Source organism: Symphodus melops (assembly GCF_947650265.1).
Source record: "Symphodus melops genome assembly, chromosome: 11".
In the NCBI taxonomy this organism is placed as follows: Eukaryota; Metazoa; Chordata; class Actinopteri; order Labriformes; family Labridae; genus Symphodus; species Symphodus melops.
The window spans coordinates 22,709,981-22,733,300 of record NC_136701.1 but is presented as its reverse complement, the minus strand read 5'-3'; the positions used below and the strand labels follow the sequence as shown (position 1 = coordinate 22,733,300).

Sequence of the window (23,320 nt, the reverse complement as noted above, 5' to 3'; positions counted from 1 at the left end):
TTTCCTCTTTTCAGGGAATTTGTTGACTATTACACATTTGCTCTCCGCTTCATTCCCTTCAATGAAGATGGGAATGTGACTTCTTGCGTATTCTCCTGAAGACCCCTCGTTGTAGGAGGTCACATTTCAAACTATTCACGGCGCTCCTCGTATGTTTTAAAACAAAAGCCTAAATGTGAGAATAGTTAAATGAGTAATGATTAACTTTTTCCTTCTTTCAAAAGAGGCTGAAACAGTTCTTTTTTGTACCCACACGTTTTGACCCTTTTATTTTGTCTGCAGCTCCAAAGAGAAGACCACCAAAGATGACATTGTTGTGGAGATGAAGAGCAACACAAAGACTGAGGATACTGTCCTGCTAAAGGCTGTCAACGGAGACAAAAAGGGCCCCAACGAGCAGGTAACCATCGAGTGAATGAAGATAATGCTTTTGTTACCAACATAAAGAGAGAGCTCTGGGGCCTGTAAACCTCACTGGTGCCCCCTAGAGGCTTCGAATGACTGCACAACACGTTTGTTCTCCTCATGTTAGAGTTGAAGTTTGCCTAAAAGGATTCACTGGAAACAAGACAGTTAGACAAACGCCTGTAGGAAGACGCTTTCATGGTCAACATCACCACAGAAGCTAATTTCATGCCGATGTGTTGGATTCTGGTTAATGGCCGCGGCTTTTTCATCAAATATTTAATAGCTGTAAATAAACCCTCATTTGCTGCCTACATGCTGAAAAAAACAGTTCTGATGAAATAAAGATCAGACGGGAGCTGAGATAGGTGTTTGTGATTTAAAGGGATACTCCCATGTTTTTCAATGTTATTTTCTGGGCTTTAAATATGGCTGAGATAGCAGGAATTAAGCAGCTCATGAGCATGACTGATGCAAGCAGATCTCAGGTTTTAAATCACCAACATAGAGACATGACAGCCGTCTGAGTTTGATCGTGTTTACGACGACGCGTAAAGAATGAATCCCTGTACAGTTGAATTAAAACATGATCCAAAGAGGCCAATGGCTGTAAACATGTTGGTTTCTGATGTGTAAATGGACATTTTAACATGGGCGTTAATGGGACTTATGGGGCATTTGCTGCCAGCCTCTGGTGGACACTTGAAGAACTGCATTTTTGTTGCACTTCTGCAGTAGCTTCCTTTTTGAACAGCTTTGTTGGCACGTACAAAACCTGTGTGTGTGTGTGTGTGTGTGTGTGTGTGTGTGTGTGACGTAGATGTGAAGCTGGTGTTTAACTCTGATGTCCTCGTCTGTCTCCGCAGTAAAGCTGTGATGTGGCGCAGCAGGAGGACGCACACACGAAGCCGGCGGTCAGTGTGTGTGTGTGTGTGTGTGTGTGTGTGTGTGTGTGTGTGTGCACGTTGGAGCAGAGGAGACAACAAACAAACGCTCCCACTGACCTGAGACCTGCAGCCTGGACATTCCCCCATCATGCTTTGTTCTGAGCAGTATTTAGTAGATTTACACGTACACACACACACACACACACACACACACACACACACACACACACACACACACACACACACTCTTCTCTGTACAGATGTGTTGTATGAATGTTTTCCTCCTTAAACATTCATTTTCTCCATTTTGTTTTGTATGATTTCCTCAAACTGTGTTCAGCTCTTTCTCGGCTGTGGTTCAGTGTGCGTCTTTGATGATGTCACGTACGCATCATCTGCTTCGGTTTTGTTTTTCTATGAAAGTGTACATATTATATATATTTTGTTATTTAAGATATTTTGGCACTCAGATTCTCAGTCGATTGGTAGCGTCTGGGTCATGTGCATGTTGATCCGTGTTCATGGGTCCAGGTGAGTTTCGGGACAGGAAATGATGTCAGAGACCAAACGCTAGCTGCTCCTCTGTGGCAGCTCCTTACTGACACACTGAGGGAGGGCTCGTCGGTGTGTTTGCTTCAGTTTCATCAGTTTGAAAAATTTGCCAAATAGCAGCGAAGGAAACCGTCTTTGACTCCCGATCTTCAAACTCAGGAGGATCAAAGTAATCCAGTAATCCCAGTGATTCTATTAACACAGCTTGTCAAACAGACACACTGTCGGCCTTCTTCTGCAAACTGCTGTCAAGCCCTTGTACTGTTTGTAAATACATTTAGTGTACAGACCTGCTGGAGGTGGCCTTGGACTGTTTCTGGGGGTGAAAAGGTCAAACGTTAGTTTATCTGCTGTGCCTGTTTTGGAGGATGCATCATACACTGTATTTGTTCTTGGTTTTTTTGCTCTTTGTGTGTTTTTGTGTGTTTCCACTGAGAGCTAGTTGGGATGAAGGACGGTGTCGGTGTTTCTTCATGTTTCTGCGTTCATGTTGGAAAACGTTCACACGGCAGCTGACCATTCTGTGGTATCGATGTTTTGTGCCCTCTTCACTGAATTCAGTTTTTATTCTTATTTTACTTTACTAACGCGATCCACCAGCAGACATTTAGTTTTCATTTCAGAGTTAGATCCTGTTTGTACAGTCCGCTCTGCATTACCATGAAAACACCACCAATCTCCAACCTTAATAAAAGCAGAAATGGACGTGAAGCGGATATGGAACTCGAGAAAGTCTCGAATTTCAAGGAAATGAACGTAAAGCAATAACTGTGGAAGATAACCGCGTTTCTCACATTTTACATTCAACTTACAGAGAAAAAACATCAGAAATCTGTTTTTGAAAGAAACATTTTGACAACCTTTTTTTTTTTTTTTTTAAATGATGCTGCTGCTGAACAGAAGACAAATAAAAGCAATAAAGGCATAAAAGCCAAATATCAGGATAAGAGAAAGTGAAATATCCAAAAAAGACAGATTAGCCCAAGGAATAACTGAACTGTTTCTAAACAACCAAAAAGCAGTTTTACTTTAAATACATAAAACACAAAATGACGTTTTTTTGTGTTGTGCAAAACAAAACATAAACAAGCATCTTTTAAAAAAAAGCAAATATTGGCTTAAAGGATCCTCTGAATGTAACAGAAGAGAGGCACAAACTGGTCATGTGACGTGATTGAAACATGCAGACGCACCGCTGTGCTCCTTTTTAAGTCCCGTGTTGTGAATACGATGTACGGATTGCTCACTGTGTAGTTTCTCGTGTAAAGATTCTTTTTGTTTCTGAGAGCGTTGCCCAGAAGACTTGCAGCATTAACAAAGTAGTGACACTTCTCCTGCTTTTCTTTTTGTTTCCACTGAACATTTGAGAAGTGAAAGTTGTAGAATTATCCAGGTACAGGACGTCCTCAGGCTAAAAGTTTGCGTACATTTAGTGCAAAGCTTTTATTTTGGTTTTAGGAAAGCTGAAAGCGATAGAAACATTTCTGCTTTGGTTTGAACTTCAAATAAAACATTTTGGTTTTTAAATACTTTCACCAGTTGGAAACCTAGTTTGAAACATCTCGCAGTTTTATTCTTTTTTTTTTTTTTTTATGTGTGTAAATTAAGTGCTGTACATGTGATTCTTCGATGCTTGCTTTTTTTATATATTTTTTTTTTTGCAAAAAAATAATGCCAAATAAAAAGGTTTCATTTAAAGAGACGCTGTTTTTTTCTTCTTTCATTGTTTTAGTGGAGGTAAGTCAGAGTTGGTTAGTGTTGGATTGCGGCTGCTGTCGGCCTTTTTCTTTTAGCCGAGGCCTCAACATAAACCAGATCAGCAGTGAGTTCAGCGGGCTCTCTGTTCGCGCTGCACACTCCCTCGGTGAGGAGACAGGAAGGAGCGCTGCCTCCAGACCGCTGTCAGCACGAGCTCCAAACGACTCCAACAGAAGCTCCGGTTTCCAGCTGCAGTCGGGATGGACAAAGGGCTGAAAAAAAAAAAACCCAACTGCGCACATCTGTAAGAAATTCAAGCCCCTCGTGGTTTCCCCTCACGCTGCTAAACACATCAGATATCCCCCATTATTGTCCGTCAGTGTCTGAGATTAAGGAGATTTAGAAAGGATAGCATGGCGCCAAAGTTCTTGTTTCCTTTAGTTTTCTTTTGTCCCACCTAGTGCATTATTATTACTATTATTATATAGTCTTCTTTCACACGACAGAAGTATTAAAGTACTCATCTATTATAACTTAAAGTAACTTCAAAATAAAAGATCTTTCTCTAATAGTGTTTAAAAAGCAGCGTGATTAACAGGCCATAGAGTTGAGAGGTCTCAGAGTTATCCTGGGAAACAAGGAAGGCAGAAATCTTTGGTACAGATATTTAAAAAACCAGGACAGATAAGACTAATCCTCTCTGCAGACTCTGTAACAGAACCTTTATGTAAATAAACTTCATGTAACACCTGCCATTTAAAACTGAGGTCAGTGTAGAGCTCATTTTTGTCTTCTGTTGTTCAAAAGGGATAAGAATAACTCATTTGGAAATCCACTTTCTTCTATTCAAGTTCTGGTTATCCAGCTCATGTTTTTTTAACAGAATGACTCAATAACAACTTAAACTGAATATGGACTTTAAAAACATACCAAATCCGAATTAGCAGTTTAAATGGGGCTTAATGCTTTATCGTTTGTCCAAAGCGGATGCCACACCTAGCTGTGGGAGTGTCACCCACCGAGGGGACGGGTTACTGCCCTTTGTGATGTCATGAAGGGAAAATCTCCAAACGGCCTGTTTGAGCACACATTTCCTGAAAAGTGGACAAACCACGCAGATCAAATGTTAAAGAAAATACTGTTTAATTAAAAATCTTAATGGCTTAGGCATGACAACATGGCAACAAAACAAATAATGAGGATATTAAAAAGACAATAAATAAAATCATATTTACACAAGCAACAAAAAAGCAATGAAGAAGACAACTTTTTTAGTAGGCAAGTTCTTGTAAAGGCGAGTTACAATAATTAGAGCACACTCATCGTACACCGGCTGAGTTTACCCAGTGACTCTGTAGAAAGTGTGTATACGAGTGTGTTTGTGTTAGACAGCCGAGCCTCTGGCAGTGTTTCGACTCGAGTGTTTTTTCACGCAGGTCAAGAAGCCTGTAAGTCTGAAGTGGCGTGACGTCAGTTTGTCAGAAGGGACAAACGGGATCCTTTAATTTAATTCATGCTCGTTTCACACACGACCAGTCCACCGTTTCTCGACGGAGAAACCCGCTGTGAGAAGAAATCTGTGTTATCACAGCCTGACGAGGTATCAAGCAGTTCCACAAAACCCGCGTTAGGATTCAGGAGGTGAGAGGATTATTTATCTGCAGCTTTTGAAAATCTCTCAGTCACAGCCGGATGACTCCCCTTACATAAGGCATTTCTCTTCACTACTCGGTTCAATAGCTGTTTATATAAGAAGAGTTTAAACAACACAAATAGATTAAAAAGTAAAATACACATTTTAATGAGAGTAATCTTTGAACTAATGAGATGATCACTGCGTGCAGAGGTGGGGGAACACAACAGTACATCGACATTCACACACTGCTCTCAACATTTTGTTTAACGCTGGAGAAACCTGGTCATTAACAAATTGTGTCCGACAGAAATAAATAGTACCACTTAATTTGAGGAAATCATTTAAAACTGTAGTAAAATGTCGTCATTTTTGCTTTCGCAAGACGGAAACATTTTCTTACTGAAGACATTTAAAAAGTCGCAGTTTCTGCATTTGTCCAACAGAGTGAAGTTTACTTTTTGAACCGCGGTCGACAATATGTCGATGGAAACGTTTTAAAAGATCTGGCGTGTATTAATGAACTTTCTGAACGAGCTCCAATAACAACCACAAACTGTGTTTTTTTTCTTCGTACGTTTCAAGAGTGAATGTGTGGAGCTTTGGTTTGTCTGCTATCGTGTGCAGGTCGTGTTTGACAAAAAAGGCACGTTGACGTGTTACTGCAGGAGTAAAAAGTGGCGGTTTTAAGAAATTGCACTCAAACAGGATACTTGACAGATGTTTGGATGTAAAAGAGGAAGTGTTCAAATCTCTTCTTGTTTCTGGAACTATTTCCAAACTCAAACACTTTCGCTCAGACGCTGGGCGCAGCTTCTCTCTATTTGTATTCAGGACTCTGATCAGACCCCCCACTCTGCTCATGACTCACACATCTTTTCATCTTTGCTCCGAGCGTGCTTATGAACCAGTGGTTGGGGTTTATATTAGAGAGGACGCTCTGAAATTTGTGCTGATCAATGCGATCGTTTTTTAAGTTGTTGATGCTTTTTGCTCTGAACTAAAAAGATCAAAGCTCACGTCGACGCTGGAGGACGAATCGGAGCCCACGTGTGGAAGTGTAAGTACGTGTAAGTATGTCATGAAGAGGATTAATTTTCTTCAAAATCAGCTGGAAATTTTTTGAATTATGGTCAAATAAAAATTGTAATTAAAAAAAAAAGTCAGTTTTTGTCCTTTAACAAACTGGAACTAGACATTCAACATTTTCTGTGAAAGTAAAAGACAAAAACAAACCAGACATGCAGACATGAACCAGACTGATTTTAAGGAAAACAATAAATCATTTATCTATCCTTTCAATAAATCTTATCACGGTAACCATAAATGTTGGACGCTTGGAGGATTATTTTCCACTTGACATCTCCGGAGTCTGAAAGGATGAGGCAGAGAGGAAGGTCGCAAAAACAAAACAAACAAAGAAAAAAAAAAAAAAGGAATAAAATCTGAGTGTTTTGTGTGAATCTGATCCTTGGAGTGTTTCTGTTAAGAACGAGTCATAAGTTAGCAATCATTATAAATCCATCCCTGTGTGTCTTTGAACATCTATTCATTCATTACATTCATCCCTGAATCCACAGAAGAAGAAAAAAAAAAAAAACACACACTCCACCCTCTGGTTTGAGGTCTGAAACCTAAAGCTGATTTCCCAGTAACTTTGTTCCTGAACCTGCTGCAGTCTTTTTGTTTTTGAGAGAGAAAACGGGAAGAAGCTTTCGAGTAGCTTTCAGAGTCAGACCTCCAGGAGCGACGACAGGCAATCATGGAATTAAACGAGAAAATAAACTCCTGACAATTCAGCCGTTTGTTAGTACTACACACAGCACAACACCTCGTGAGAGTACTTCGACGTTACACTTGTTATTTCATCACAGAACCGTCATCGGTCTGGAAATATGGAGTCACGTGCGACTTTTCAAAAAACTATCAAAAACACAGCGAGCCACAGTGACGGGTACGACGTGAAGCCCTGCGATACTGCACTGCGACTGAACATTCACATTCACCAGCATGAGCACACACGCACGCCACCGAGGAAAATCACTTACGTCAGACCAAAACTGGCGTCGCTACATATTTGTTTCGTACGCCACATTTTGCCGAGAAGCCTGTAAAGCACCAAACTGAATGGCTGCCAGCAGCGGGACGAGTTTTTAAAAAAAACCCAGAAACAACACGATCCCTCTGCTGATCGAATCACCGTAGCTTTAACATTTAGCTTAATGAGAAAAAGCACACATACTGAGACTGAGGGGAAACACCGCCATAAGACCAGTGGACCTCAGCAGAGTACAACAGGGTCAAAGCTCGGCTACAGAGAGCTCACATTACAAGGCTTTAATTCTTCATCTGTGCTGCGTTCAGGTCATATCGGATATTTCAGCCTCGTCTGAGGAGCTCCTTTATTAAAATAACAGATAAAAGATTTGTGTCCACGAGGCCTCACAATTCTTGAAAGCAAAAAAACTTGTATCGACAATGACGAGTAAACGAGAGTTGGACGCTTTCCTTTCATGTTACGTATCCAGGACAATCCAAATAATACTTTCTGACAGAAAAGGAAGAAATACCTGTTGCACTTAATTTATCAGTATTTCAAAGACCAGAAGTTGCGGATGATTTAGAAGTAAACAATTTTTTCTGTGTCCTCTGACACGACCTGAACGCAGCGTTTCTCCTCAGAGGAGAGCCCGGTGGACCTGCAGGAAAGTGCTTGGTAAATGCTTTATCCGTTCTAATGGCACAGAGTGGAGACAGACAGAGACGAAAGGGGGCAAGCCTGGAGCAACTATGTGGCGATGTGCGCCGTCGAGGGGATGGAGACAAATTCGCGCAGGATGTTCTTGGCCGTCTCCAGGTTGTTCTGGGCGATCATCAGGGCTTTCTGGATGTCCTGGATGGAGTAGCCCTGGGACACCAGGCACTCAATCTCGCCGTTCAGAGCCAGGCTTCCAGCTGGAGGAGGAGCAGGAGGAGCAGGAGGAGCGGGAGGAGTCGGGGACGCAGAGGAGGATGAAGAGGGAAGAGGGAGGTCTGGTAACGGGGAGGAAAAATCCCGGTTGGCAGGCCGAGGCCGACGGTCAGAGTTGGCTCGCCGTGGGAGAGGTTTAGGGGGGCGTTCAGGTTCTACACCTGCTGCAAACATACCTGGAAACACACAGATGAAAGTACACAGCAGTCAAAGTACTGCAGGTAGGCCGGGAGAGGATCCTGATCCTGATCCAGAAAACCCCCAAAACATCTCTAAAACCAGGATTTTACCATCATATAAACCCTTATGTGATTGGATAGGTTAGTCATAACTACACATGGACTTTTTTTTATTATTTTTTTAAATCAAACTGCATTTTTTTCTATTTATTGTTAACTCTCTTGAATTCATCTATCTTGTCATATCATCTCGTCAAATGATTAAAAATGCTTCAAAGGCAGCTTGATCAAATGTTTGTCCTCTTGGATCTTTTTAAAAGACGGATCTGTTGAAACAAGTGGAGAAAAAAAAACAAAAAAAACTTTCCTACAGTAATTTCATCAAAGCTAAATACATCAACACGTTGTTTGTCTCCAGCAGCTTTATCAGCTGAAAACAAGTGAAGGACAGACGTAGTTATTCACTAAGAGCCTGAGCTAGCAGGTAAACAACACGAGCCCTTCCAGTTAAAGAGAGCTCTCTACCTGGAGACAGCCGACGTTACAGAACACTGCGTAACAAATAGTAGAAATACGTACTGGCTTCTACTGGGCCGTCCAGGCTGAGAGTGCTGAGATTGAAGGCAGCAGAGGGGCCGCTGATCTCTGACATGGCTCTCCTGGTGGGGGCGGGAGGAACTACAGGCCGGGGATAGTCGTACTCATAAATGTCCTCCTCGCTGCTCTCTTCCTGTTTGTCCTGGGACGCCGCAGCCGAATGCTGAGGAGGTTCTGAAAAACACACATCATGGTTGTGAAGAACAGTTATAAAACACTAAACAGATCACTGCCATATCGTGAGCACTCAGGATTATTAGCAAAAGCTTGATAAAATCCTGGTGAAAATTCCTGAAAGCTTTCGACAGGTCACAGGTAAAATTTTCAAAAAGTTCACCGGAATAATTCTTGTTAAAGTTTATGAAAATTCTCAGGGAACATTTCAGAATTGTATTTGTACATTTTTTAGTAATATTTTCCAAACGTTTCATTTTTAAAAATGTCCTTGTCATATCAGAGTACTTATTCAAAAACGTAATCAAGTTAATTTTACCAAAGTAAAAGTAAAGTTACCGATTTCAGACGTCTGTGGCGACTCAGAAGAACCCGCCTGGGACTGAATATTACACATCGACTCGTACACTTGTGGATCCTCAGAGTCACTCTCGACCACCTCACTGCTGGGACAGAAATCATCACATGGGAAACATTTGAGCTTGATTAGTTGTGTACAAACACATTGCTGGCTCCTCCTCCTGCCTTTTTAAAGGTCACATGAAAATAGATGCAGCTCACAGAAACATTTCTGTTCATTCTTCTTCTGCTGTTTGAACACTTTAAATCCATTCAACGACTTTGTCGTCTTCAGTAAAGCAACAGGCTGAATAAATTGATTCCCTCTTGTCCCAAATTGCTGTTTTTCACCTTCTCGGGTAATTCAAAGGAAACTGAAGCTAATGCAAATAAGACACTGACTTTGTGTACATATCCATGGTGAAACAAACCTGAGGCTGCAGCGCCCTCTGGTGGACAGAAAAACAACTGTTGCTGCTTGAATTCTGCTCCAGCATTAGAGTGCAGCACAGGACAGTTATCAGCACGACTACTGAAAATTATTTAATTATATCTGTGCAGATGTCAGCGTTAGAATTCCTTTGCTTCAAAGATATCAACTTACTCAGGTAAAATGACACGTGTACTAAACATGTTTCCTCCCTTTGACCCATTCCTTTACTTGTGGTTCTCCTGTTTACCTGACGTCGTTGCTGTGGTTCGCCTGCACCGGGGGCGGGGGCACCGAGGATCCAGCTATGACCCAGGGAGCACCAGAGGCAGGAAGGGAGGTGGGACTCATGTACTCATTCTCCTCACAGTCAGACGACGGCCTCTCGGCGCTCGATATGGCTGTCGTCGGCAGAGACCTGCGCAGACAACACAAAGCATGCTGGGATGTTCTCGACTTCCTTTTCTAGTTGTGATTTGACTCTATTTTCCGACACCCTTGTTCCTTTTTTTTATGCCAGTGTCTGTGTTGTACCATCATGTAAACACAACATTACACCATATGTTGTGTTTCAGTGGGACTTCTGTAATGGAGCTCGTCTCAACGTGTTGTTACTAATATCTCAGCAGCAGAGCTTTGTACCTTGCAGCCAGGCAGTAGACGGCGTTCGTGGCTGCCTGGGGTTTGATTCCCTCTCCGTTGGTCCCGTTGCTCTGAGCGATGGGGGACAGGGCCGACAGGGCGCTCTTGGATACCGGGCGGGGCACCATGTAGTTGGCGGCCCAGGCGGGCTGGTCGGGGGTGGAGGGCAGGGGTCTCCTCTGGAGTCTGGAGTCCTGGCCGAGCAGCGAGGGGCGCTCGGGAGGGGGAGGAGGGGGCAGCTCTCTCAGGGATGGAGGCAGAGGTAGAGGCTTGTCTCTGTGAGTGGCTGAAATCTGTGCAGAGGAAGAAAGAAAGTCCTGTAACCATCAACATCGCTTCAGATTAAGTCTCGTCTGCAAGAGTTGTTGAAATGCAAAATCAAAAGAAGGATATCTTAAAGGACATGTGAGCGCACTGTTACAAGGATTACTGGGTTGAATAATTTATGACATCTGTAAGAACAAGAGTTTTAATCCATCTAGCTTTAATTCATTAGAATACCTGAGCATAAAAAAAACTAATCTTTCCTATTGTCTGCCAGTCTGCTGAATATATGTCTCCATTTGTCCACACGTGCGCTTGTGCATACATTAAATGAGTTATCAAAGAGGAGAAGACGAACCATCGACCCCTGTGTTTGAAAGCTGTTTCTTACCTTGGGTGTGGCTCCCGGACTCTGTATGCTGTGCGAGCTGGAGGGTCTCAGGAGGTCGAGTCGGGGAGGCACCGGAGGTAACTGAGACACTGGAGAAGCTGGTCGTTCTACCTGCACGTGTGCACACACACATTTACATTCAGCGATTGAGCGTTAAAGTGTTCTTCTGTAATCTTAGCTCACACAAATCATAGAAGCCAGTATCAATAATAAATCAATAAAGTGACACAGACGTGCAGCGGCCTATTCAGTCAAAGGAAAAGGGAAACATTTCAACCCATTACAAGTAGCCATCTTACCTTGCTGCAAGCCAGCCTGCTCATGACAAGGTGCTGGTCCTCCAGACGATCGTCCTCCTCCTCATCATTTCCAACAGCTTCTGCCCTGCTGGACCCCTGGAAACCAGCAAAGGAAGCCCCGCTGGCCTTTGGGTGGAAGGGGTCCACGACGATGGGCTCTGTGCCTTTAATCTCGCAGCGGCAAAATGGGCAGCCCTGACCCTCCGATTCCTGATCCAGACACAAAGTTTTTAATGAGAAGCCTTCTTTAGAGACACAAACAGTGAAAAAATACCTTAATAAAACACTATGATCAGCATTGATCAGCACACTGATCAATGTTAATGTTTCTGATTCTTATTTATTAAATTAAACAGGAGAAATCTTGCTTTTACATAAAATTCAGAAAGGACGTTTTTACAGGAAACGGTGAAGCTTCAAAATAAGACGAGAGAAAATGCAAAACAGGGGAAATTTTTTTCAGCTGCAAACGTATGACTGAAACCCCAAAGCGTCATTTAAACAGATGTTAACAACAGGAAGTCAAACTGTGACTGTCAGGGTTATCTCACCTGCCAGGCTGTCAGACAGGACGTGCACATCAGGTGTCTGCAGGGCTCGATCTTCACGTCCTTGTCGTTCTCTGCACAGATCTTACAGAGCTGGAAAGTGGAGCCCATCTCACAGTACAGCTCATACTGCTCCTGTAGGGGGGAGAGAGGAGCACGGCTTGTTTATATACTACGATCATAATGGTCAAGATGTACTCAATCCTGAAGGATGAGACGTTATGAATTCATGATTTATCGACTTATTTATTTTTTTCCTAGTTTGTTTCTAAGTCTACTTCAGTCAGGCAACAACATTTTTAATTTCCTGAATCTAACATTTAATGTCCACGTGCAATGTGCAGCAACAATAACAGCTTCCTGAGGCAAAAGAAAAGGGATGAAGGGCCGGAGCAGTTTGGCACATGAGAATCAAACTCGACCAAACCTGAGTAACTTTGATGTGGTCCTGTGGAGAAGGTTCACAAAGCCCAGTGAGGTCTGGGTTCTGTGCGCGGCCGTCCGGGAACAGATAGCTAAAAAAAAAGAAAAACACACACACAAACAGGTAAGCATTAGGAAGTAATACACATCGTGAAACCAAACAAACAAAAGAAATAGGAAGAAACTGAGTGAGGTCTAACTCGGTTTAGTCGAAAGAAACTGCAGTGGATTTTAGGATTCCATGAGTTTATCACAACTTGGTTTTATTTCGGATTAGAGCAGCAGCCTCTCTTTATTTTACAACAGAATGGACGGACGCACATTTCTATTTTCTCTGACTGAGTGAAAGTCTTAAAGACACAACTGAGACGACGAGGTATGCCGGTCCCAGACGCACAGAGGGCTCGTTCAGAGAGGGGCAGAAGTGGATAAAAACAGGAGTTAGCAGTCAATTAGTCTAATTAATCTGGATGTTACAAAGACGGGCTCTGGGGTTGAAGACTGTCTTCCATCAGACAGACGAAGGCTTTGTACATCAGTCTGACTCTTGATGGAGCACAGACTGCAGCTCCACTGACAGTTTCCTTTTCCAAAGAGCTTTAAAAAAAAAAAAAAAGGGCCTTTTTTTGTGAGTTAATTTTGAAGTTTGGCTTGTTTTTAAGTCTTTGTTCTGTATGTTAGGGGTAAATACCTTTAGTACTGTATATGTAACTGCATTATTAACGCAGTAAAACACAATAATATTGTTAATATGTCGACCACTAAGAGCTCTTCTGAGCTGAGATTCAGTCATCTCTCATCTTTTAAACCCTTCCACAGAGGAATGAATGACATAATGTCTCCCCAAATGTATAAACCAGTGCTTTGACACTGTGTTGTAGTGGGACTCACAATCCCTCTCTGTATCCATCAATGAGTGCTTGGAAGAGTGGTTTGTTATGGGGGATGGTCTGCAGGATGTTCCCATCAGCTGTCACGTAGCCGATCGCCCACTGGCCAAGCCGAGTGCAGCTCAGCCTGAAGATGTAGCTGAGAGGGAGAAAACAGAATCAACAAACAAGCTTTTTTATTTCCACGAGGTGTTTCATGCTTTCTGGAGTCTCCACATGTGCCTGGTAGGATTCATCCAAAACTTGAGAATCGAAAGGAAACATCTTTTTTTTTTTTAAATGGTGTGAGATCACTGTAGTGATGCATCTTGCTGATGTATCTTAAAAATGAATAATAATTATGTTTGGTTCATTCTCAGGGCTCGTCAGTGTCTCACCTGCCAGGTTTGTGGATGAACCTGTGGAGTCGAGCCTTGACCTCGTCGTAGGTTAGGAAAGCCATGTAACCCGGATGTGTGACTGCCAGACTGTTCCAGTTCCTTAACAAAGACGACCACGGCTACACAGACACACAGACACAGACACAGACACAGACACAGACACACACACACACACACACACACACACACACACACACACACACACACACACACACACACACACACACACACACACACACACACACACACACACACACACACACACACACACACACACACACACGTCTTCGTGAGATACAAACTAGTGGCACTACAGAGAATCCACTATTCATTCCTGACAACGGTTTGGCATTTCTCCACATAATGACAGCTATGGTTTCATGTCAGACAGATACAGGAATGTGCCAGCGAAGGCCGGCAGGAAGAAGACGACAATAAAAATAAAAAAAACAGATCTAAAAATACTGTTTTGAGGAAGACGCATTCAACGGGATACAAACAAGATGTTGAAAATGAAATTATTCAGGGTCGCTTTAATCAGCCATTAACAGAACAAAACCTCTGCTACAGTCATTCAAAGATGAGTGAAAGACAGAGCTGACCCTGTCAGATCTAACTGCATGTTACTTGAACATGCATGAACTTTACCAGACGTGCAGCATGAACTTTAAAACACATCTAATCCTGACAGCAAACAGAAAAACACGAAACTCCTAAAACTGTAAATATTACCGCTTTTAAGTGAACTGTCATTCTGATTTTGTGTCTTGAATCTTTGAACAATGTTATCAACAGGGTGCACTGCGGCTCCGAGCCGTACCTGGAAGAGCCTGGTGAAGATGTCAAACTCAAACACAGAGATGTAGTCGTTGCAGGTGAGGTCGATGGTGGACTTGAGAGCCATGGCCTCCAGGCCCGAGCTGATTGGGTGAAACTCGTGGAGAGCTTGACGAAATGTCCTCCATGGCACTATGGTCCTACAGAGCAGGGGACACAGTTAAGTTTGAATACCACACGTCGTCGTGCTGGGCAGTATACGGTCACCTGACTAAGTATTGATATTTGAATTGAAAAAGAAGCTGCACCAATAATTCAGCTCAGAATCAAAACTCTGATATCAAACTGAATATACGTGAAAGGACGGTTTGTATGACTTCTAATAAAACAACATGAGAGAGAAACTTTAAAACCGAATCATTAAACCACAGACACTAAACGTCAGAGTTCGGTCAGCAAGCAAACACCTGTCACATGTTCCTCTTCTGACACATTTTGTCATATTTGACTCACTTGTCCCCGAATGACCGTCTCCAAAATTCTGCCGCATCAGCTTTGGTGATCCTGAAGTTGTCGCCCTGAAACAAGCCGTTGGGGAAGATGGCTTTGAGCTCTGCGAGCATGTGGCTGAAGATCAGAGACAGCTTGGTGAGGTTTCGCCTGAGTGACACGACAGAGACACGAAGACAAGTTAGTGAAACCCGGACTTCATATTTGATCTGAAAGATTACAAGCTGTAAACTAACGTGTCAGTATCATTGAATTGAATTAAAGTGAATGTTCACTATTCGCTCACCCAGGACTCCACAAACCTGACGCACAGCTCTCAAAGGTCACTGAACAAAATACTCTCACACAAACTAAATACATTTAATTCAGGTCGGTTCCTGTTCATGCTCTTTTCTCTGCTACCAAGCATTTATTCATCCCTGCTAACGTTTCTGTTTTAGGTTTCTCTTTAATGTGGCTTCTTTATCAATCAATCAGTTTCACTGAGGAGACACTTTTGTCCATCTGAGAGTCACTGCAAGTAGATCTTTTAATCGTTGTAATATCAACAACATCTGAAGCCGCCATTTGATGTCATGATCATGAATATTCTGAGCCACATCGACAACATCCTTGATGCCACCATCGTTGTCCTCGTTGATATCATCACATCATGAGTGGAGGCGTTCGTGACAGAGAGCTGGGTCTTTACACTCTGCAGACTGAAAGCAGTTTACAAATGTATTCATGTCTAATCTTATTTCAACACAGGACTCTGACGGTTTCATGTTTAAACTCGGACACAATAAAAAAACTTCTTCACAGTTTGTTAAGTCTAAAATGTTGAAGAGAAAAACCTTTTGAGCTCATTCATATCATTACTATCTCGCCTGCACATAAGGAATATTTTTTCCAAGATGAATCTTAATATTTGCTGACCAGCTCGATACACGTCAGCATTAATGTCCCTGCTGACTGAATATTTCTGGTTTTCTGAATGCTGGTGAAAAAACAAGACATCGACAGAACTTCCACTTTTGTCAACACGGCCAGACTATTTTTTTTTCACTTTCCCTTTAAATTTGAGAGACGTACAATAAATCCTAATTTCACGACTGTCACAATATGAGCACAGGCACGAGAAACAGATTCAGCCTCATCATCACAAGATAAATTAATAATTCACATAAACGAGCAATGCTTTCAGAATCATTTGAGCCGTTTTATGATGGCCGTGCTTTCACGACACTTTGAAGCAGTAAATGGTGGATTTGGATTGTTTGGATTCAGGTGAAACACGTTTCAAACATCAGTAATGCTCAACACATTCAACTTTAACCCACAATAATGACCACAACATGCACGTTGTTTCTGTTTCTCGTATCAAGCAGGTCTGGTGAGTGGAGAGAGAATCTCTACATGCACACACACCGACTTGTCTGCTCTTATTTACAGAAGTAAGGGCCGAACGTTTTTGGCAGCGCGGGATTTGAATTAAGACTGTTCAGCTAAAGGGATCTGAAGGTTTCCGACTAGAAAATGAATTTACTAAAGTATGGATTATCATGAGTGATCATCTGTTTAGAGGGAGGAGAAGGGCATGAAAATTATTTATATTTGTAGCAGAAAGCATATGGTAAGTCTCATAACATGGGACTTCTGCTATAATGCGTACACCCAGTTAACGCCGTGTTCTTACTCTCAACGACACACCTGGTTTTATTTATTATTTTCACGCTCAAAGAATGAAGAGGCAAAATGACTCACTAAGAGTTTCTAGGAAAATCTCCTTCATAGATTCAAAATTCTCAGTAACTGATGATTCAGCTGATGTGTCTGAACTTCATAAAGCCCAGGAGAGCGATACATGCGCAGCATCTGTGAGGAAACGCTTGATACAAATCAGAGTGCGACAGAGGAAGGAACTTTCGCTTAGTAATGGATTTCTGAGAAGGAGAGGAAGTGGACATGATTGCGACAGTTTAATCGGGACTGTATCAGACGTTTGAGTACGTCTGCTCCGCCTTTTGACGAATGGCGCTGTCGGTGTGTCAGCACAAGGATGGAAAGCGTGAAGAACCTTCTCAGCCGCATCACATTAACATGTAATGTTTTCTAAAACGCGTAGGAGAAGAAAAAAAAAAAAAAAAAGCTGACAGAGCAGAATCTTTCCGTTTCTTTCTTTGGATGTAGTGGTTAGCTGACCTGCTTAAAACCCACACATGCACTGTAATTATGTCAGTGGGTCGCTGCCAACTTTGTGTCGGCCAAAAAGAATAATGGCTGTTTGAAACGAGGCCACCGTAGCATGAATGAGTTCTGCTGCTTTGTTCTTAAGTTTGGTTTTTCACAACCTTTCTTAGCTTTAAATTGTTTGTACTTTCCTTTTAAAACAAAAACAGACTGGAGGTGTGCAGAGCTTTTCAATTTACAGAGGCATACTCGTCCTTCATCAACCAATTCTGAGGGATCATTCTGAACTGCAGATCACATAATCCCGGATTAATTCAGTTCAGTAAAACCGTGCTGCCTGTAGCTTCAGGGAGCAGCGATATGACCACTTAAGGCCGGCTTGTAAAATCGTGATCATCAGCCAACTTCAACAATGTAAAGCCCGAGGATCTCTGGAACACTTCTGTCAGTATTCAAACACTTTCTCTGTTTTTCAGAAAACTTCTGCGACAGCCTTCTTTTACAACAAGGAGGAATGACACTTCATCATTACAGGGTTTACACCACGCCTACCTCGGCTGGGAGTTCTCCTCGAACATCCTCTCCTTGGCCTCCTTGAAAAGGCTCATGGTCTGCTTGGTCTTGTTGATCAAGTTCTCCATGACCACACGGAAATACTCGTTCTCCCCCAGGATCTCCATTTTGCCCTCGTATCGCGACAGGATGGTGCGTAGGTGCTGGTACGTGTCAGGCAGAAGGTCCAGGATGTAGGGTGGGCTGTTCTTCAGAGCCACCTTGGGGTTCTGACACAAACGCACCACCTGGATAGGAGACATAAAGAAAGGCCTCAAGTCAATACTGAAGTGTAATCCCATGTGTTCAACGAAACTAATTTCCCCTTTCTAGAAATCAGTCCTAACGTATAGATCTTAATAATGAAGGGTCTGCTTTAAGATTAAAATGCTGGTTTATTTTAGATTATTAGTGAGAGAGTTGCCTCCTAAAATTGACATGAAGGGACCAACAACAAGAAGACATATCACTCGAAAGGTTTAAAGGGATGTCAAAAACACATTGTAAAACTTTGTTACAGAGTGACGCATCTCATCTCTCATAAAACCATCTTTGGCTGAGAACAGACCGAGTAAACCAAACAGTTGGATTTTGACCTGCAAGGAACTAAAACCCAGAACTGTTGTTATTGAGCAACATCTGATTGCAGCAGATACTCCATTTGTGTCAAAACAAGAAGAAGAAGAAGAAGAAGAAGTGGTTTGCTATTTTATCGTCTAAGCTAAAGCGAATTGTGACAACCTGGGAATCAGAACCAAATCATTTTTCAAATATACAGCTTTATATCGAGTCAAAAGCTTGAAGTGCAGAGTCTGCATGCACTAAGGAAAAGCAACACTAATAGACTGAGGTGGACACAACACACTTCAGTACAGTTAAGCTGATTCCAAATATCTGGACACAGACTCTCTTCCTCGAAACGCCCACAATGTCTGTTAGTGCTGAGGATTTTCCAAACCCACAATTCATTCCTTCTGCGAGGGCCCTAAAGTAGACTTTCTGCTGACTCTTAGAAAGTCCAAACAGGATGCAGACTTCACTGATTTAATTACCCACAATTCATTGAGATGTGGAGATGTGGATTGTCCCATCCCATGTCCACCTTAAAGCCAGATCAGAGATGCAGTCCATGAGAGCTTAAAATACAGTTAAAAAAAAAGATAGGGATAAAATCTCAGGTTACATTGGAAAAAAACATACCAGCTCTTGATTAGAACAAACCCACGCTCATCTCGTGCATTTGATCATTTGACAGCAGGGCAATCCCTATTCTGCACACACTCAGAGGGAACAGGTCTCAAAGAGAGAGTCTGAAGCCCCCTTGACACAAAAACTCCAGACAATTTCAGGAAACATGGGCTAAAAGTCTGGATGAATCCGTTTTGGACATTTGTGTTCAAACTTTGCTCACCACCCAGACTTTGACGTGAAATCATGGGTACAGATGCCTAGTGGTTAGGTCGTGCCCACAGATCCTGAGGGGCCATTTTCTTTACAGCCAGCATTATCACACAAACCATCATTTAGACTACAGAAGAATATGAAATCAATGTGGGATACATCAGTATAAACACTTACCACTAATTGATAAAAAAGGGCAGCAGCAATGAATAAATATTATCAATAAATCAGCTCTTAATCCATAACAGTTCTGACATATATTTGTGCTGCCTGACCGTCTCCATTAATCACTGAAGGATTGTTGGCACTGGGATCCATTAATGTCCAAAAGGGAGACTTGCACCAGTCTATGAAATCCATTAAAACAGCAGCAGGATCCGGGTCGTAGATAGAGCACAGCGAGACAACATGCGGAGGTCGTAGTCCTCTAAAGGGGGGCGGCCCGGGTTTCAAATCCGACCTGTAGTTTCTGTCACTCCCCCAATCTCCTTCTCATTTCCTACTCTATCCCCTGTCGCACTAAAGTGCCCGTAAGCCCGTTAGCATAAAGGTGACCTCCATTGTTCTACTCTGGAAAAGCAACAGATCTAAATGAACTTGCAGGTCGACAAACATCTTCATGGTTACGAATTACGATTCTAAATATCTTAAAAATATCTTATCTATAAAAAGCCGACTTCAGTCTCACACTGCGGACGTGTGGAAGAGATTAGGAAGTGTAGAAATGTGGATTGTGTCATTGTCGTTATTCCAATACCCCACTTAAAGAAGGACTTTGAGTGTAGAAACACAACAAGGTAAAGGCGTTAGATGTAATAAACACTCATTTAATCTCTTATTGAAGTCTATCCTATCAGCAGCTGCTTTTTTTAGCATAGCAGCCTCATGGCCTTTCAGAGCTGATATGAATACAATCATCAGAGTACACACTTCACTGAGGACACCACTCAAACGCACGCAGGATCAGTCTGCGAGTCCCGAGGCCGGACACAGGGATTCATCTGAGGATCGGATTTTGATCTGCTTTATTCAAGCTTATACTGAGCCTTTAAAATATGTCCGTTGTTTGGGATTAGCTCATGACATCTGTGTTGTTACACGTTTAGAGTTCTGTTGATGAAATGATACGAGGTCATTTGAATCCAAAACGCGATTATCTCCTTTGGAGCTTATTCTTGCTTACAAATTTTCATGGTAATCCACCAAATAGATTATGAGCTATTGTGGCTAAATTAGGATCCCAGTGATGGCTCGGTGGGAAAGGTCAAAAGGTCAACAAAAATCAGACGAACTCTGTGACAATTAAACTAAACTCTCCTCTCAAGGACTCATAGACACTAGCATCCTTAAAGCTGACAAGTTGAGTCTTATTTTGTGGCTCAGTTGGTGGAGTCGGTTGGTTCCTCTCAACTGGAAGGAGAGAGGTTCGATTCCCAGCTCCTGCAGCCACACGTCTGATGTGCCCTTGGGCAAGACGCATAACCCCGAGATGCTCGTGCTCCTTCGTCATCGTGGTATGTATGTGCATGAATGGGATTAGTTACTTCTGATGGTGTCTTTACACAGCAGCCTCTACCATCAGTGTGAGAAGAGGTGTGACCTGCTGCGCTTTGAGTAAAACAAGCCCAAGTCCATTTACCATTGACATCATTTCCATCAGTTATAATAAAACTGTACTTTTTATCTCCCTCTGAGAGCTGCCATGTTCTGTTCACTTCACTGACGTGTGTTGGGGACTTTCATAAAAACAGGAAGGATGAGAGTGTGTTTTTTTTATACAGCAATGCACAGTGGTAAAAATAAACTGTGAGTGACAGATTGTGAACTTTAATGTTTGCTCTGCTTCACTACTGACACTCATAACAACTTTTATAACGAAGAACAACTTTAGTTTATACTCAATGGGCAGCGTGGGAAGTGGCCAAGTTTGAAGATGTAGCTACATTAGCAGGAACAAGATCATATTTATGCTACAATGAGCAAAAACTTAATGAATTAATGGGGAAAAAATGGAAACAAAGAAATGTTTGGCTCACATGACGCTACATTTCTCACAATAATCAAAATCATATAACTGCACAGTCAGCAACTTTTAAATGATGTTATCTTTATACAACTTCACTGCAAAGCCATAAAGACTTGAAGTGTTATCAAACAGCTCTTGTGACTAGAGCGTCAAAATGTCATCAAATAGGATCAGTCAGCAACATGTGACATGAGAAAACATTACACGGTTAGGTGTGAACAAGGCAACACAGCCGCCTCTTTGCACAGCACGCTGCACAGGCATGCAACGTTATTCTTGCACTGCCTTATCAGATGTGCGTCTCTCTTCTTCCTCCAGCACCCCTCTATTCATCTTTTGTGAAAAACGCTCGTCTTCTAGTCTCCCTCGACTTTCTGTGAGCTCCTGTCTTGGCTCGGTTAAGATCGCACAAGAGATAAAAACCAAAGTGACAGTCAGCAAGGAGCAAAAAGAAACGTAGCCTGATTCCACAAAGCACACCAATTCTCTTTTGATCTAACACCAAAAATATGGTGTCGTTCTCCGGGAAACATCAAGCACGATCAACAGATCAGCAAAACTGTGACCTCTTTTAAGATAAATTGCCCTAATTGGCGGACGCATCAGGGACACCTTCACACTGCACATTTCATTTCTTCAAGACATCTCCACCACTTAATGTGGATATAAATGCAAGAAAACAAAAAAAGATTTTAATAGCAACTCTTTGAAAAGCCTAAATCAAATTAAAGGTGTCCAATTGGACGGAAATTCACATTTTTACAGCAGCTGGAAAGTCGCACCGACGGGAGACTTTTCAAATGACAAATTAAAATAATAATAAAGTACTACTCACACATTATATAAACCGTTTACCTGTAAAAAATAAAATAAAGGTCTTTCAACAGGTTGTTGCATGAAATTTGCAAAAAGAAATGGTCAAACACCTGAATATGTAGCTTCGTTACACAAATTGATATTAAAGAGAATCATCGCTCAGCTCAATATAGAACAAGGAACTGCAAGGAGGAGACTAAATACATAATTAATTCAAAGTGAGTGTTAAATCTATGTGGGCAGATGGTTGTCATCATGTTGGATATTTTGTTATCGGTGCTAACAAAAAAGTACAGAAACTTAAACAAACAACAAAACTTTAGTGCTTTGGTTATATTTTCAACCCAAAGAGTTTAAAATGTAGAAAAACATACATTTTGTACTTTAGTGTCTTTGACAGTGTGTGGAAGAGTTTGTTAGGTTGTTTTTCTTTTCTTTTTTTGGGGGGGGGGGGATTAGTTAAGGCCTTAGTTGAATGTATGTTGCCATGGCAATAGCATCGAAACAGATTTTATAGAATCATAATAAAGTTTAAAATCGATCATCATAACAATAAGCATTATGAATGCTGAGTTAAAAGTCAATTAAAAACAAGTGTGTTTCCTATAAAGATTCAGAAAAAGAAAGGGAAGTGTGAGTGGATCATTTTCTGTGGAAGCAGCTGATAACGCACAAAACTGAAATATCACATTTTTCAGTTCCGTTTCTTTCTATTTTTAACTCTTTTGTTTTCTTTTTAACCTCTACTAACACTGTCATCATTACCTTATCCATGAGTTTCCAGCATTTCTCCACCATTTTCTTATCGACCACTGCAGGTTGGTGAGGCTGGAGAGGCTGCTGGTGGGGCTGAAAGGCGTCCTTCATCAAGCCGATGAGACCGGCGCCCCTCCTCGGATTTCCGGCCATTAATTCGGTCGGCGGCCGGGGGTTCGCCCCGGGGCTGAGGTTGACGACCACAAATTGTTCTTGACGCGTTTTTCTCCACCAAACAACCTCTGTGTTTTCTGTTCTCTGTACTCAACACTGGTGCTAATTTCTCATGCAGAGGAGAACAAAAAGCAGAGCTGTGTACGAAGCTAGCTAACGAGCTACATTTGAAAAGCCTCTCTGTGTGTGTGAGTCCGTCGCCTGATTAAAGCCGCTGACATTTCACGTTATGTTGTCGTGTCTGCTGTCTGATATCCGGCTATCTTTTCCCCTACAACGAAAAAGTTCAACACCCCTGAGAAATCAAACCCGGCTTATAATAAAGTCGGGGTGTTAATAAGCCTCAGAGAGCGATCAACAAACAGGTTACAAGAAGCTGCAGGAGACAGAGTAAACAAGGATGTCCGCCTGACTCCTTCAAAATAAAAGTCGGG

At 42.1% G+C, this 23,320-nt stretch overlaps 2 protein-coding genes across 6 annotated transcripts in view; one reads left to right on the top strand and one right to left on the bottom strand.

Moving 5' to 3' along the window:
- mcama (melanoma cell adhesion molecule a) overlaps nucleotides 1-3,546 on the top strand; it is a 44,921-nt gene extending 41,375 nt beyond the window's left edge. The window contains exons 15-17 of one of the 4 annotated variants that reach the window (XM_079355715.1): nucleotides 283-400; nucleotides 1,272-1,345; nucleotides 1,385-3,546. In XM_079355715.1, coding sequence (XP_079211841.1) covers nucleotides 283-400; nucleotides 1,272-1,274 — 121 coding nt within the window. In that variant the 3' untranslated portion in view covers nucleotides 1,275-1,345; nucleotides 1,385-3,546. Of the gene's footprint in view, nucleotides 1-282; nucleotides 401-1,271; nucleotides 1,350-1,381 lie in introns of all 4 variants that reach the window. The other 3 variants (XM_079355713.1, XM_079355712.1, XM_079355714.1) reach the window with 3 other exon arrangements.
- A 1,122-nt stretch (nucleotides 3,547-4,668) lies between these two features.
- LOC306831613 (E3 ubiquitin-protein ligase CBL-like) lies at nucleotides 4,669-23,312 on the bottom strand. 2 transcript variants are annotated; one of them, XM_079355795.1, is made up of 15 exons: nucleotides 22,722-23,312; nucleotides 17,714-17,961; nucleotides 14,993-15,139; nucleotides 14,523-14,679; nucleotides 13,700-13,821; nucleotides 13,324-13,461; nucleotides 12,437-12,524; nucleotides 12,013-12,144; nucleotides 11,462-11,671; nucleotides 11,163-11,273; nucleotides 10,508-10,800; nucleotides 10,116-10,283; nucleotides 9,436-9,542; nucleotides 8,905-9,096; nucleotides 4,669-8,322 (listed from the first exon to the last, which is right to left on the bottom strand). In XM_079355795.1, the coding sequence occupies exons 1-15, from the start codon at nucleotides 22,863-22,865 to the stop codon at nucleotides 7,964-7,966; spliced, it is 2,616 nt and encodes an 871-aa protein (XP_079211921.1). In that variant the 5' UTR covers nucleotides 22,866-23,312; the 3' UTR covers nucleotides 4,669-7,963. The 2 variants fall into 2 exon arrangements, with proteins under 2 accessions (XP_079211921.1, XP_079211922.1); XM_079355796.1 differs by having other exon boundaries at nucleotides 9,436-9,539.
- Between the last annotated feature and the right edge of the window lie 8 nt (nucleotides 23,313-23,320).